This window comes from Ptychodera flava, chromosome 7, assembly GCF_041260155.1.
Source record: "Ptychodera flava strain L36383 chromosome 7, AS_Pfla_20210202, whole genome shotgun sequence".
Taxonomy (NCBI): Eukaryota; Metazoa; Hemichordata; class Enteropneusta; family Ptychoderidae; genus Ptychodera; species Ptychodera flava.
The window spans coordinates 21,805,369-21,822,828 of NC_091934.1; the positions used below are offsets into that span (position 1 = coordinate 21,805,369).

General features: G+C 38.0%; 1 protein-coding gene across 7 annotated transcripts in view; it reads left to right on the plus strand.

Annotated features, from left to right (window-relative positions):
• LOC139137011 (myosin-11-like) overlaps positions 1–16,181 on the plus strand; it is a 63,565-nt gene extending 47,384 nt beyond the window's left edge. For 5 of the 7 annotated variants that reach the window (XM_070704914.1, XM_070704916.1, XM_070704910.1 and 2 more), the window contains 9 exons: positions 235–318; positions 603–677; positions 1,385–1,542; positions 1,892–2,057; positions 2,629–2,801; positions 3,588–3,752; positions 4,543–4,723; positions 5,231–5,340; positions 5,690–6,007. In XM_070704914.1, coding sequence (XP_070561015.1) covers positions 235–318; positions 603–677; positions 1,385–1,542; positions 1,892–2,057; positions 2,629–2,801; positions 3,588–3,752; positions 4,543–4,723; positions 5,231–5,340; positions 5,690–5,873 — 1,296 coding nt within the window. In that variant the 3' untranslated portion in view covers positions 5,874–6,007. Of the gene's footprint in view, positions 1–234; positions 319–602; positions 678–1,384; positions 1,543–1,891; positions 2,058–2,628; positions 2,802–3,587; positions 3,753–4,542; positions 4,724–5,230; positions 5,341–5,689; positions 6,008–13,834 lie in introns of those variants that run through there. The other 2 variants (XM_070704912.1, XM_070704911.1) reach the window with 2 other exon arrangements.
• The last annotated feature ends 1,279 nt before the right edge of the window (positions 16,182–17,460 follow it).

Sequence of the window (17,460 nt, forward strand, 5' to 3'; positions counted from 1 at the left end):
GTTATAATTTAATTTGATTTGATTTGATTTGATGTATTTTTTTATTTAATTTCATTCAATTTAATTTATTTTAATACAAATTTAATTTTTTTAGCATTCCTTGGAAAAGCATGCTCATTTCTCCCAACAGGAATATCTATTAATACTTCAGACTGACAGCTCTTACTGAAATGAATTGACAGTATCAACACACAAAGTTTGACAATAGAAATATTCGTTGAATTTTCACCGTAGGTCTGGAACCAGTTGAAGGAAGTTCTTGACAAGCTTGCCGCATCAGAGCAGAAGAAACACGAATTAGAATTGGAACTTGACAGGGTAAGACTTGTATCACAGCATTCTCCAGTCAGAGAATTCATCAGTAACCCTATACACTTACTCTTGTCTACCTATTCTGCTTGTTATTCACCTCAAACATTGAGCCATTTTCAGCAGTTTCTAAAAATGAGTTGTTGAATGTCATCTTATTATCAGAACGCCCTTTGAACTATGACCCAAAACTGACATGTAAATTGCAGAATGTTCAGAGAAATGTAACATACAATATTTTGAAAGTAAATGGATAACTTTTTTGTTAACTTCACATTATTTTTTGACTTCAGGTATCTTCAAGGCAGCTGAGTGGTGAGCTTGCAGACAGTATGACTAAACAAAAACTAGATGTGGCTGAGAGAAAGGTTTGTCAACTCAACACAATGGTTTTTGACCTTTGAACTTTCATAGCATTGAGTTTAAAGCATTGACTTTTAAGTAAATTTTGCACAAATTTTAAGAAAAAGTGGAATTTTCTTTATCAATTTTAAAGTCAAATATGTTCCGAAAAGAAAGCTGTGGTACAGTGTAAGTTTTCTGAATAACTGCAGTAGTTAAGGTAGTACAGATATAAATATATATGTAAGTGTATAGATTGGTAGCTAGCTAGCTAGCTAGTTAAATAGATAGATTAATAGATATCTAGATTGATAGATTGATCAATCGATAGATAGATAGATTGATTGATTGATTTTAGCCTGCAGTCATGTCTTGACCATTGAAACCAGTACATGTACATTACGTACAGCAGTAAGCTAGCCAAAGCTGTGTCTTGATACTCTAATTGCTGAAGAAATATTGACATGAATTTACACCTTAGCCACATAATTTATTCTACAGTTATCATTTCTATAAGTTTGAGTGACTTAGTGACTCCCTAGGTTAGGCATTTGGTGTTTTTTGTAAGCTAGTACCTGCTTGACACTCTCAAAGTTCCAAAGTTACACAAAAAGCCTGTAAAGTATTGAGCAGTGTCGCCAAGCTTTAGTTTTTTCGGTGTGCTAATTCCAGCCTTATTTTTAAACTGTCTTGTGACCCCAGGGTCTGAAATGTTTCCCCATTATCTGTCTAGGTTGCACAGCTTCAGAGAGATCTGAACGACACCTCAATACGGATGCAAGCAGCAGAAATACAGCTACGAGAGACTGCGTCGGTGAGAATTGACCTCCAACAGAAAAACGATGAACTTATCAGGCTTCGGAATCAAGTTCAAGATGAAAAACTTCAAAGGTATGTGACGGATACGTCAACAAATAATCACAAAATACTCATTTATGATATTCTTTCATTTTGTTTGGAGTCTGTGCAACTTACCCAATAACCATCCTTGTCCCAGAGACAAAGACAACACTTTGAGTTCTTTCCATTCCAACACAGACACACCCACTGGCTGCAAAATTTTTTTTTTATAATTTTTTTGTGCAACCCCTGTTGTTCCTATGTTGATGTTCCTAATGTGAAGTTTACATCCTTCTGCAATGGTTACCATGAACCAATCATGCTCCACTCATGAGTCAATCACATGTCCATCATGTGCCAATCATGTGATGATCACATGCTTCAACGCTTTCCATTTCAGGACTATGCAAGAACAAGTGGTGGCTGACCTCAAACACCAAATGAATACGATGAAAGACAAAGAAGGCAAACTGTACGATGATCACATGGATCTGCAGTACAGACTTCTTGACACTGAATCCAAACTGAACATCACAGAGGATAGAAGTAGATCAGCTTCCGATATGGTAAATACTTAGTTGCCAAAAAATATTTAATCCGAAATAATTAACCTATCTGTAACAAGTATGAAAGACCAGTGTATACAGCCTTCTAAAGGAAGTATTATCCAGAATGAGGCTTTTGTGGATAAAGAAATTTTCCAAAGTTTAGTATATACCTGGTACCCATAAAGTGATTACTCCTTTTTTGAAAAAAAAAAAAGAAGGTAAAGAAAATCAGTAGTTGAGATATAGGATGATACTGTAAAGGACAGAAGCACTTATATTTTGCATCAAGTGACAATGTATGTAACTGCCACATTAAAAAAGAAAAAATAATTTGAAAAATTTAATGAAAAGATTAAAAGAGATACTTATCAGTTATCATCTCATAGTATGTGACAACAATCTGTAGTATAGCCAGAATTCCATCTGAACTAAGTTTGATTTCAAATGTCTGTAAACTTCTCATTTTCAACCTGTTCGCCCTTATTCCCTTTGAACAGGTCCGCACTAACCATTGATAACGACAGGTTTTGGGCCAAACCATTGTAATGAAAGGGTGAGTTATCATAATTTATCTTCCTTTTCTTTGCAGCACCAGATAGCAGAGAGCAGTAAGAAGGCTCTGATGGAACAAGTCATTCATTTACAGAAAGAAGTGGAAACATTACAGATTGATTTGTTAAAATCTGGTGAAAAATTAGATTTCCAGATCAGAAAATATGACGAGAAGAAAACTTACTGTAAAAATAAATTACAACATGCAAAGTAAGTTGATGACGTTCATAATGATTTTATGAATTCTAGCTCTATTGGTTGATTGATTAATTGATTGATAGATTGATTGATTGATAATTAATTGATTAATTAATTAATTTATTTGTTTATTTACTATTTTGAAAATACATCGCAATATCTCAGACAATACCTGATGCTGTTGTCTGAACCAGATAGAAGTTTTGATGTTTGGTGTGGTGTGGGGAAACTTGTGCTTGTTGCATAAATATGAAAAAGTTGGATGGCAAAGCATACCTAAGAACAAGCTCTTTGAGTGATGAGGAGAGTAAACAGCACATAATTTAAATGTAATAAATGTCAAATACAATATATCAAGAAACGGAAAGTGGAAAACCTATTGCACAATTAACTTGCTAGAACTGTTAACCAGGAGTGTACGGTAGTTATGAGCCAAAACAACAAACTACTTTGCCTGTTCTGACCAGAGACTTTTTTCAAAATGAATAATGAAATTTCAAGTGGAACCCCCCCACCCATCCGACTTGGTCACATATTACTCTCCCCTGCACCGAAGTGCCCACTGTAAAAATATTTATATCGAATTTTGAAGGTTAAGCTACCGGTACAGGGTACACCCTGGTAAACTATTAATTATAGCAAGCACCACGGCCCATTGCACTGTGTAGTTTCTGTCATAGCAACCACTCATTGAATCCTGCCAAGTCTTGGTTTTGTTTCAGCGTCCGTCACACAAGAGGTAGGAGTTACTTTTATGCTTGTATTTTAACAAGTTTGCTTTCTACTTGTTTCCTGCAGAGATGTGTTTGCCCGTCAGAAGAGAATTCTAGGCGATCACTTGAAACAACTGGAGGACGACAACACACGTACCAAGATTCAATTAGAGAAGGAGTTACAATGGAAACACGATACTGAAAACAATTATCAAAAATTACTTACTGAGAGGAGAGACCTCCTAACAAGGTAACAACAGTATTCACTTGATATCTTCTCTGAAAGATTTTGGAAGTCTGTGATATGCCCAAGTCATAGTACCACTGTGCAGTACCAAAGACATATTAATATGAATTATATTGATATTTATATATTCATATTAAGCTATAATGAAAAAATCTCACAACAAAGTTATTAGTACCACAGGGGAGACACTATTGTCTCAAATGTGGACATATTTTCTAGTTTAATTAGCTGTTTTATACCTGTACCTGTATGTGAATCAACTTACTAGGCCCATTAGCTGTATTTTCTGAACATTTTTTTACTATTTTTGTTTTGTGTGTCAGATGCAAGTTCTTGTCCTACTCCCTAAAACAAGCTGAAACCCCAACTATTTAGCTTGTCACCATAGCCTCTATATAATGTAAAATGCACTGTTGTTGTTTACATTTGAATTCTAGTCAATAAAGGAATTTACCTCTCAACAATACCAATGCAGTCTACACATGTACAGAGTTGACAAGCTTAATACTGCGTTTTTCAACATATGTACTTTGGGGAATAGAACAAGAAACTTTATGTGGTTGACACATAAAACAAAAAATCATCAAACGTTACAGCTAATCACCTGGCCCTTTCAAGTAACTAAATTGAATCAAAAAACATAAACTGTATTCAGTAAGAAGAGAGACACGAGAATCTTGTGAACACACTATTCAATTTACAAAAAGAAATATTTTTGCAAATTTATTACATCCCAAAAATGCCCACCAGGTGTCCATATCATTACCTGTTGCACTCTTCTCTATATTCCCAGGCAATCAGAACTTGAGGAGTCGTACAGAAATTCCAGTACTTCTCTGACAACCCTGGAATACAGAGCCAGGTATCTGGAGCAGGAGAACTCCACACTCCAGAGCAGACTAGATTCCTCAAACCGACAGAAAAATGTACTGGAAAAACTGCTGAAGGAATATAAATTGGAACGGCAGAAAGAGGTAAGAGAAAAAATAGACACTTTCTGAGTGGAGATTTGTGATATGTTTGTCTGTCTGTCTGTCTGTCTGTCTGTATGACTATCTGATCAGACTAACAGTCTAAGTATGCATTTGTATAAGCTAAGCTGACACTGTGTAGGATACACATCCTTGTGCACAGGTTAACAAGGACATAAGTGTACATGTTTTGTGTGTGAAACGTCATGTGGGTGTGTCTTTGTGTCTGTGTGTCTGTGTGCATACATGTATAAATAGGTATATGTGTAACTGTATAGATGAACCGCTTATCTATCTGTCCCTCTTTTATATGTGTTATGACCTCAAACAAAGTTCAATAAATCCTTTTAAAAAATAATCTATAGCAGAGTTAGTAATAGCAAACTAAATATGTTATCCATAACTAGATGATGAAGATCACAATATCTTGCTTGAAGAATCCTTAAGGATGCTATTTTTCACCATGGCACATCAGAATTTTCCTAGTGTTATTTCTTTTTGTTACCACAGGATATCACGAGAGCCATCACTGGCAGCAGTATGTTGATGTCTCCGAGACCTGACACACCGGGGAGCAGTACCTATGTCAGACCTAGCAGCGGAATAGGCACATCATTAGGGTAGGTGTTGATAACGGTACAGTGCCCTTCAATGCTTCTCGAAATCAGGTATCTCAATCAGTGTTGATAATGTAGTTCGTATTTTGTACAAATTGTGCATACGTAATATTTTTTTTGCAAATAGTTTTCTAGATCTCAGCTTGTCGATATGTCCAGACTTCCGCCGACAATTTTAGCAGAAATACAGATTCAAGGGTGTTACAGTATGCTCAGTACTGTTTTTCAAAGGCAACACTTTGTCTTGAAAACCAAAGGATGCAAAATATTGGGTAGTTTGCTCTGCAGTGTTGACAAAGTCTTTGATTTCACTCATTATCAACTGTCTTTTCACTCTCATTTTTTCTTTCAGCCAAAGTTTCAATTCAGGCGATCTCTTGTCTGACGGACTACTTGGCTTGAGGTCACCCCCTCCTCCGGTCAGCTCTCCCTACGTGAATGGCATTGGGTCAAGATCGTATCCAATGTCACCGGGTAGTGTCAAAACCAATGAGGAATCTGACAGCGGAAGTATGGACATCGTTGAAGAACTCTAACACAAATATAGGGTTTTTTGATGTCTTGAAAACTATGCAGAGTGAGTTGATTTATTTTTGATGATTGAACTCCATCATTTTTGCACACTTATGTGTCAAACGATCCCTTCACTATTATGTTTTATTAAGTCCCCGCAAGCGGGGACTTAGTGGGTTACAGTACAGTCCACGCAGAACCTGTCATTGTGCTCGCATTTTGCGAGCACAATGCCAGCACTCTAAGCGCATTATGCCAGCACAATTGGGTGTGAAGTGCCAGCATTTTACGAGCACTGTGCGAGCACTTTACGGGCACTGTGCCCGCACTGGACAAAATGTGCCCGCACGATGCGGGTATTGAACTCAAAAAATGTGTGCCCAGAGGTAGTTGTCGGTGACAACATTGCTACACTTGCCTAACTGAAATAGCGGCGGCTGGGAGTAACTGAATAATCTTGAGTCCTAAAACCAGCTCCAAACTCTCTTTGTCTGCCTAGGGCAACTCTAAAATCCATAAAAAAAATCTTAGTCGTAGACAGGTCACAGTAAGATATTATCACATGCGTACAGTATGCGTACAGCTCTGAAGAAATCTACCTCAAACTCTGCTGGACCTCGACACTAGACCTCTCACGGATCGTGGTCTAAGGTTGGAACACGGACGTGTAGACCGTGGTTGGACGTGCTTTGTGAAAAATTGCAACAAGTGAACATTATTGTGGCCATTTACAATAAATAAGTTCATGATACGTATTAGTAATATCACAGGCACAGACCACATTGTTATGCAATATGCCAGGGGAATTTCTGAATGAATTCGTTCGTCATTTGCCGTATAGTAGACATCGTACATGAACTAAAGCATGATTGCGAAACCTGATACATAGAAGAACCAGATTGTAAACCATTTTATATTAGGGAGGGTGAAGAATAACAAGTTTTGAATTGTTGCCCGGTCAATTTGTTGTATTTGAAACAACGCATCCTTTTACACAGGTAAGGAAACGAGAGCGCCCAGGAAATAACAACCAGCATCGAAATAAAATTTGCTTTTGAAATCAACAGCTTGTATTTTGTCCTGAACTTTTTACGATTACACGAACGACTTTGCTCTGGATCCGACTGTCTATAGTAGACAGACATGCAGCACAGTCGTTTGGAGAGCTATTCAGCGCTGGGACTATTCGCCCCATAGACGAGTGTACAGAAGCGAGAAATATTCTCGCTTCTGTACACTCGTCTATGGGGCGAATAGTCCCAGCGCTGAATAGCTCTCCAAACGACTGTGACTGCAGTTAGCAATATAGAGTCACTATCATACTGAAGTAAAGTCAGCGGTGATGGCGTAGGAAAATGCAAGTGTTTTCATCGGCTTACTGATTTTTCGTGCTAATTCTGCCGTGTTTGTCGCAAAAAAATCGAACTGAAGTTTCGAAGGTAGCCGAATCGGCGAACCATTTTGCTGAGATGCCAAGTCCGAGTTTTGTAGAGGGACCGTGGTCCATGGATGTCACGTACAAAACTACATCCGCGGTCTGTCCGGTGCTTGTCCCTTTTCAAAAATATCTGAGCCATCACGCATGCACTGTGTTAAAAGAGGGTCAGTAGTACACTCTACGACTAAACCAGGCACTGAGATGCCAGAATGTGAAACGAGAAAACCCAGTTCCAAAATGACCTATAAGTCGCGAAAGTATCCAGACTGCAAACTGCATGCCCTGTCCGATTGGGCATTTCCAAGCAAATATGGCTACCGCTAAGCCCGTAGCCATCGTGTAAAATACAATTCTAGGCTTCGGTGAATTAAAGCAGGCGGCTTTATCCGACCGGGAAATATTACGACAGAAGTTCTAAACATTTATACAGGTCCTGTATTGTATTACGATGTACCGTCCCTCCAGTTTAGTGTAGAAAGTTAAAAGCATAACATTTTTTTTAAAAGTTATATCGATGCGATACATACTATTAAATCTGAGACTCTTTCTGTCAGTTTTGGGCTGCTGGTCTTCACAGCAACTTGCGTCTATCGGCTTTAAAAAACGTTCAAAATTTTCGGGGTAGACTTGAGTCGATAGTGTCCCCTGCGTGAATGTCCTTGGACCAGAACTGCGACCTTTGTTTCGTGACGAGTCAAACATACATTGAAATGTAAATGTACCAAAATTTACAAATTGAAGTGACTTGACTGAAGTAATTTCGTGGTCAACATGTATTTGACGTTCAGAAGTGACAGATAAAAAACGTGAATAATTCCATTTTGTCGAACTGAAAGCCCTCTGTGGGACCGTGGTCCGATAAAGTCCCATGGGAGCATAATGCTTCGAGGAATTCGCCTGCTATTCTTGGAAACTGCTGGTTTCCATAGCGACCATGCGACGTATAGACCATTGACTGTTGACCGATGCGGTCTCGTTCAATAAAACATTTTACATGCCGAACTTTCACTTTGAACCAAAGATTCGAGTCATATAAAATGATGGAAATAGCAAAAAATACCTCAAAAGTTGTCATTGTCTGAGTAAAAACGCACCATACATTTTCCCATACATATCAAGGCTATATACTGTCAACGTAATTCAATTCTGCAAACTCAAAGACGACGAACATGTTCTTCAATAAATCGCATAACCCGTGGAGAATGTGTCATAGACAATACATTTCCAGAAGTTCTCCGAATGGTGAAAATTTGAATAGTCAAATGCATTGTCGACATTTAAAACTGCGTCAAACAACGATTTAATCGCAAGTATTTTTAAATCGTACCGACTGTAACACGAACCTCGGAAAGTTAGAGAATTTTTTGGTGCTGATGTATCCGTGGATCAAGGCTGATACCAGCATGCATTATCAAAAAACATCCAGTACGTTAGTGTTTCTACAAGTAGTGATACGTCTGCTTTACTTCAACACTAAAATGTCGCGTTCTTTGACACGTTGATGCCATAAGCGACATCGTTCTTTCGTTACGACTACCCATTGCACTGAAGTTATGATTGAAGTTGGCAGTGGGGAAAATGCCGCCAATGGTAAGAGTACCCATGTTTCAGCGTGGTTGAGTTCATCTAAACAATAACCCACTTGCAGATTCGAAACGTTAAGTTCGTGGATTTATGATTTCTTCAAAAAATTACGAAATTATTTTTGTAATAAAAAAATATTTATTCCTTTAAAAGTGTTTCCGAACTTGATAGTATACACCAGCAATGTGATCGCAATTATTTAAACAATCATGCCGACGCGAATCTTTACTGTAAATTGTTGCATACTTCGATGACCTTTGTGACCCATCGCCTGATCATGCTGATTAGTGCGTAGACGCTATTGAATAGGCCGAGGACAATGTCTGCTCTGGGTGGCGATTGCAACCCACGTCAAGTCTTCAAGGTCATCTGGACGACAGTGTAGCAAAATTTGACGTGTTTCCCGGGCAACTCTTCCCGTTTCGGCCCCAAGCTTTTGTTCACAATGTCGTTCTTCTGGTACCTCAATGTATTATTCGATGTGGAGGGAATGTCGTCGCCCGAACGACTGTCTGTCACCAATAAAACGACACTGAAGACCTGTGGTGACGTAATAGACTTCACTGTGATATACTAATAACGTTCAGAGTCGGAGTACGATTTAGAACACACTGCACCGCGCGTATTTTACAGAGTTTGATTTGATCAACGTAAAACACGACATGAAAAAGACATATTTTTCTGCAGCAAATAGTTGGGGGCGGGAAACATTTGAAATTCGGTTCGTCAGGTGTCGACTCGAACGGAAAATACTATCAGAAACTGGCACAGTGTTTTAGTTTTCGTCACTAAAATGTTTGGGTTGGAACAGTTTTTGAATATCGGACTTTTTTGGCATGGTATTGTCTGACATTATCACAAAAAAGACGTGATATTTTTTCAAGATTTTTGGCCCGATTTCATTCGGAGTGCATGGGAACAATTTGACAAATACCTTATCGGGTATTAGCTCATATGTAAAATATAAGCAGAAGCCGTATTTTTTTATAGTTTTTTTTTTTCAGATGGTCGTAATGACCCGGGAAACAAATTTTAATGTTGGACTTTATCGTGAAGCACCGGTGGCGATGAAAAATTACGCGGCGTCACCGTAGTTTGTATGATTGCGTTGGCAGTATGATGATCATGACTTTCTCTGCATCGACTACCATGTTGTCCATTAATATTTTTCGTACGGAATATCCGAGGAACGTATCAAAACTTCATTGAGATTTCGGCATGATCGGCAAGAAAACAAGTCGAGCGCTGTCGCCCAAAACGAATATTTTGTTTTCATGTCTGTGGAGAAAATTCAAGTTTTACTTACGAACATGGTCAGTTTACTCCACTCACATTAATCATTTTATTTGTGCCACTAATAGTGATAGTTGGCTAGAAAAAATGCTGATAGAGACGTTCGGCTTGTGAAATCATTGAAATTTACGAGGACAGGTTTACGAAGCAGAACCTCAATCGCGATTTTTGTGCTTCTCAGTTCAATCGTTCCGTACATCGAAAGGAAAAACCAAACCATATAAGAGTATGCGTCTTGTAGAATTTTGGTCTTTCCAGGCGTAACACAAAACCACCTCACCTGCATGTACATACCGGTAATATCATGTGATAGAGGGATCGCGATTACTGTATATCGAGAAAGTATGACGCGCTACAGGGGAGTAAGCAACGAAACGTAATTTCTGACCTCCTTTCATTTAATTGTATGGCATAAACATGATAATGTGAACCGAAAATGAGTGTCACGATTACGATTAGGCATGAAAAAGAGGAAGAAAGCCGTGAAACTGTCACAGATGTTCAGCATTTTTAGTTCTAAATCGTCTTTTTTGACAATTGAAAAAAAGAATATGAGCTCGTATAGACTAGAGTGATTCAAGTTCACAGGCATTCACTTCTGCCATGATAAATCGTCTTCCTGTTATAAAGTACACATTTTGAAAAATAGAAAACAGATCAAGAATTTTTATTGTTGTGTTGACTTGTCTTCTACGATGCGTTACGGTTATGGCAACAACTTACATGTACCTATCGTCACCATCACAGCCTCACTCAGTTTCTTCAACACCACGTCTCACGACCAGTGATGTCATCTTTATTTGAGAAATTCGATAATTTTCGATCGGACTCGATCTTCACAGCGCACCAAGTCAGAGTAACAATTTTACAGTAACAGATCATGCATTGTACGTAAAGAGTTTTCACTTTACCCCGGCCTAAAATCGTACTAGTATTTGTAAATGACACTAAACGTCGCAACTCCCACCCAATCAGCAATGGGTCAAAGTTCGGCTGAGCCGATGACAAAACCCAGCACTACAGTAGCCACTTGTACGTCCATTGTTGCAATTTTGTCCACAAGAATGAAACTCTTACAACTTACATTCTCATGCAACAGCGTTCAACTCAGCCATACATTCAAGGTCAAGGTGTGAATGTGCCTCACATTGCAACAATGCCCGCACAGTGACGATGCGCGAATCGTGCCCGCACACTGCGGGCACACTGCACTTTATCTGCCCGCATACTGCTGGCAATGATGCTCGTTTCGTGCGCGCACAATGCACTTTTTATGCGGGCATTGTTCCGCACCAGTGACGGGTTCTGCGTGGACTGTACTGTAGGTCATGTCCGTCCCGGCGTCCTTCCGTCCGTGCACCTGTCATCAACGATTTCTGTGGCATCTGTGAAGCGATCGTTTTCTAACTGGGCATAAATGTAGTACCATATGGTCTCTTGATGCACAGTCCTTATTATCTCAAAATAATTCAATTTTAGTCACCAAAATTACTCTTGATGTCTTTTATTCAGACTTTTTTTCTCTGAATCCGAATCTGAAGCCAATGTTTGGATCATGTAAATACACTGATGACGTAAATCACCGGACTGTACGATTATTTATGGGGAGACGCTAGCAAAGGTTGTAGTCGATTCCAAAAGGTATTTCGCAGGACTGGTGACGGTTTCGGTTGGTCAGTTTTAGGAGTTTTAGACGTCAAGCGTTGTCTGTCGTGATGAACGAGAGCCACAGAAAGCTTTAGTAATTTGCAAAAAATGTCATCTCGTCAGTTTTAAACGTCATCGTTGACAAGCACTACGGTTGTTTATGCGGGCTCCCGTAAAATAATGGTATGGTCAGACGATTTGAATCGCTGGTGATCACATGCAGTGAACACGTGCTCTGAAATGTGGCTGTTTGACAAAGTTATCTATCTGTTTGGGATCAGACGGTTCGTCATGACGGGACGAAAAATGAAGGCGGCGTTCGACGTCGACTGCATTGGCCACAAATGATGCCGTCCGCAAAGTAATGCAGTACCGAAAAACCGTCATTAATATTCAACTTTTTTCGCTACTCGGAAGTTGAAAGAACGGCTAGTACGGGATCGAAATAAAATACTCGAGAAAGAACGTCGACTTTCAAAGTCTGAAGGAGCCATGCTCTGCCCGATGGCTATCCCTTGGTGGAGCGTAACGATGCGAAGGCCCGCACTGTTTTTGGAGTTTGGTGATGAATGCCGCAAATAACAACGTTGCAGACGGCTTGTTGAAGCAAACAATATTCGTTCGTATATAGCCATGACATGCATGTTGATGATGCCGATCATTGACCAATGTAATTTTGTCTTTCATAGTCAGGATGCAAACCTTTCGATAATACAACCAATGATACAGTCGACCATCGCAGAATTACGGACAGTGTTAGATGTAAAGGAATCATGAATGCAACCTTTCGATAATACAACCAATGATACAGTCGACCATCGCAGAATTACGGACAGTGTTAGATGTAAAGGAATCATGAACGCGAGTTCAGAGAAGAAATCGAAGCCAACCACACGACCTGATATATGCTAATGAGAGCTGCGTCATCCGCTTTGCCTGTGCAAACTCGCGTCGACGCTTCATCGCGCCGAACATTTGATACAGCGAACGGAGGAGCGATTTCTGCCAACTGTACTACATGTACTAATATCCTATTGTGTCTTGACAAAGTCATAAATGCAAGTAAATACCCAGAGATTGACAATGAACTCCGTGACTACGGTATCGAGGCACTTGAAACTTCATCGATCATCTTGGATCAGACTACGTAAACCGTGAGCACTCACGGCAACGCGTTTAGAAACGACTTCAGACAAGCGAAGTTTACGCTGAGAACTCGGAGTCATGTCGTTTGCTAATTCAAGAATATGCGGAAAGGTTTCCTGCAGTTCGACAATTGACATGTATTGCAGTAGTAATTCCTGTATCCTTGGCTGCATGCGAAAAGGGCTTCAGCTGCTAAAACAGGAGACCGTAGTAGATTTTCCTACGGCAATGTAGATAATTTGATGTTGCTCTCATGGAAGGGCCGTGTGTTGCCGATTTCCCGTACGGCAGAGCAAGGGAGATATTTGCCTCGAGGGCTCGCAGAAACCCTAGGAATTCTTAGATGTTGAATGTTATTGACATGATACTCAGAATTCAACATTAACACAATTATCAGTAGTTTACAGCTACTAAACATTCCAAACAATGTAAACAGCGGGGACTGTGTCATCTTTCGATGACTTGTTGACTTAAAATTCTGTTTGATTCTCTACTTCATTGCAAGAAATGTGTACTTTTGGATCTATAGTGTTGAAAGGGTATTGAGATCCATCGTTACGTCTCGACCAAAATATATTTCAATTTTCCAGATATTGTATTTGATCTTTTGCGACTGAATCTTTTCATCAAAATTTTTGTCGCAAGGACATGGAACATTGGTTAGAAGAAGAGCCTTTGTGACAAAAGCTTCAGCCAGCCACAATGAAAAGTAAAGGAAAAGTTATCCTCAACCAACAGGAATTACTTTCCAAATAACAAAATGGTGCCAAAACTTCTTTAATAACAGCAAAGTACATAACATCATCATGGCTTCCATTGTGTGCTGATCAAATTGTCTCTGACAACACTTTGTTGATTCTGAATTGCTTTCACTAGGGTAACTTGCATGCAGAGGAAAAACAGCCATCAAACTCATGACACAACACATAAATCTGAGAAAATCAAATCAATTTTTTTTAGGTATTCATATGTAAAAAAATGATGTGATTGCAGAATGGTGGAGTTCAGTCAGTTAATACAATGTACTTTTCTGCCTCTTGGTGGCAGTATAACTACTCAGCATTTTAATTGCCTTGCCCAGAATTTAATAAGAGTTTTATATTTCAATCTTTATATATAAGACTGTCAAGATGTATTTGTCGTCAAATTTCTGTGAATTTTTTTATTGCCAATGTCGTCCAAAATATTTATGTGTATGTATATAGTAGCAATATATATAACTTTTATACTCCATGTTAAAAGTTTTATGCCAAATGGCACCTACGCCTTGTCCATTTTATACCAGTATAACCATCCAGGGATGAATTTATATATATATTCTCTGTCTAAACGTGAGTGACTTCTGTCCTTCACAGCAAGGCCTTGGTGGGAAATTTGTGGGAAATTTATAGATTTTCAATGTCATGTAAGTTTTAATATTTGTTTTCGTCTTCGTCCCCCCACCTGTGAAGCTTTCAGTCGTCACAGTTGTTGCTTGTAAAATGAAACCGCAGATATCTGTTACTACAAAAGATGTAAAAATTGTAAAAATATTGCAGAAACATGTTTATACACAAATGTAACTATGTACAAGTTGTTCTGATGTAATATTATGAAATATTTATTAACTATCTTACATTTATATTCCTAAAAACTATAGCTCTCCCTGTCACATCTTGTCTTTCAGTTGTACAGTTTACAATGGATGTATGTCAGTATGCCATCGTGTATCACACCAAAACATTTCAAAAAAACTTGTTTTAATGAAGGCAGCTTGCATTTTGAAACAGTAGAATACTTTGCATAGTGTTGAAGGTGACACCCCTACAATATCAATGTCATTGGCCCATCGATAGTTTCCAGTCCATATTTATAACAGCAAAAGGTAAACCACATGCCTTTCCACATTTTTGATAAGGATGAATAACCATAAAAAACTTCAAATCGCCTCTTTGTGGAACCAGTGACCTTGCAGATTTCACAGTTCTGTACCAAATGGATCTGAACATTAATGTTTGGCAACAATGGCCCAGTAACCAAATAAGGAATATACTCATGAATATTCATTTATTCAAATAAGTACTTCCATGTTTGCATTGTATATTTTTTTTCATCTTTAATGAAGTTGGAATTTCGACTTAATTTGCTTAATATCATAAATTATTGTGCTCTCCCATTTTTTACATTGAGCAGAATGTTGCATGAGAGACACACTAACTGTATACACTGTTTTGTCTAAATGCAAATTATTTCATTTTTTATTTTTTTTAGTACATTTCAATACAGTAACAATATGCAAAGAGTATTTTTATACATCAGATGAAAGTTTTGTCAAAACTTAACATTCTTCACTTTTTTTCACAAATCTTCATAATATGTTGTTGACCTGATGTTTCTTGCTACTGACTGTTCAAAAGAGTCATTCATCACTGACTTAATGACTAGATTCTAATGACTTTTAGCTCCCATATGGTCATACATATATGTGTCAATGGAAGCTATTCTTGTAGGTTGGAAAAATTGCCTGTATGTATGTATGTATGTACATATGTATGTACATATGTATGTTTGATAAAGTTGTGGTTTTATAGAGGAGGTTGCTTTGATAACACCATAACAAGTCGGCAGAGTGGACTATACCAATCATTAAATGACAGCCAATCAAATTACAAAAATTGTTTGAATCGTCCAATAAAAATTGAAAATGCAAATAAATCATCCAATCACTGTTTAGTAATTCGAAATGAATCAATGGTGAACTGACCTGTGAATAGCAGGAATTTTGATACCTTAATTTATGTCAGTCAAGTGATCAGACTGACCCATTGCAACAGTTTTCTTGATTTTTAACCGCCTTGAGCAGTTGTGTATGTATACATATTATGTATGTATACATATTGTGTATGTATACATATTGTGTATGTATACATATTGTGTATGTATACTTATGTATACATATTAGTTTTTGTACAAAGACTTGAAAAAAATACTATAGCTTTTGTATTTATCATACTAGTATTTGAACATGACATAATTTTCAAAGCAAAGATGAATTAGAAGTAGACAAGATAAGGTGCAATGCTGTGTGACTTTTAAATATAATTCCAATTTACAAAGTATATTCCCAACATTTGATGTGTCGAAGAATTTAAATTTTCTAATATTGTAGATGAGAATATTTTTGTATATTGTGTAATTTTTCTCACTCCATCCAAACAATAAAAAGCATTCTGACATAATCTAATGGTGTTCAAGTTTTGCTTAATTTTACCGATTTCATCAAACAATATTGGTGCAACCTGTTGTTATTTGAGCACAGAACACGGGAAATGGAGCGAAGTAGAGTATGAGTGTCTCTAGGTGTTTGACTGACAACTTTGGAGACTGAGACCAAGATGTAATTGTTTCAACCCCTGAGAACAATACACTTCTGCTTATGAGTTGATTTTAACATTCACATTTGCATGCAACAAAGCTTATTTCTCTATTTGCTGTACGTAGACACTCCGGTAAAGTAGTGAATGTGGTTTCTGCAAGTCAGACTTGGATTTGACCTTCAGAGAATAACTATCATCAAAAACTATGGCCTGTACCATGCATTGAAATATGCTTCTCAAACTTTGGTTGTTCCAGAGGTACAGTGAATGGATGGGTATTGGGCAAGAACTATAGATAGCGCCCTCAGAGTTAGAAAGAAACCGCTCTTTCGTATTCCATTTTTCTGAATCATGCCATGAATCAATTCTCGTCTGTTTCAACTGAGGCATGTGTGCAGGACTACTTTTGATAAGGTTCATTTTGTATTGTGCTTTAGGGGATTTTTTAGAGTAGATATTTTAATGGGTGCAACTTGGCATTTAAACGAGGCAATGTGCTACAAGAATGCCACTAGTTCTTTCCAATTCCATTACACAGCTGTGAACAGCAAACGCATACAAACCACCAAGCATCTCAGAGTAAGGAATATAGGATCTTCAAAACCTAACACTGATGGTGAAACGGTACACATCCAAAAATTCACTCTCTGTACCATGGAGATACTCTACACATGTATGCATTACATTGAGTAATAATCCAACACTGTATACACTTAATATACTTATTGAGTATATCTTTATTGTCACAAGCTACTAATTATTGAACATCGATGTGTCTGTGTATCACTGATAACTTTCATTTAATAACATTGTCTATAAACAATAGCGCTGATTGCAAATGACGTCTCATTAATATGCACAAATAAATATTTGTCCGCATAAATGACGACAATAAAACTTGCTAGTCTTACAAAAGATACACAAAGTCACACTTATAAGAGTTTATGGCTGCAGCAACAGCAGCACATACAATAAAAAAATTTGTCCAACTTTAGGCAGCATTGTCCGATGTCGTGCACATGCAGCTATATTTAGTAACAAACTTGAAATCGTGATCAAAGTTTTTCTGATAAGATTGCCATTCCAGAGAAACATAAAGTGTATCTCTGCTCAGTGCAAAAGACGACACATGAATGTATGGTGTCC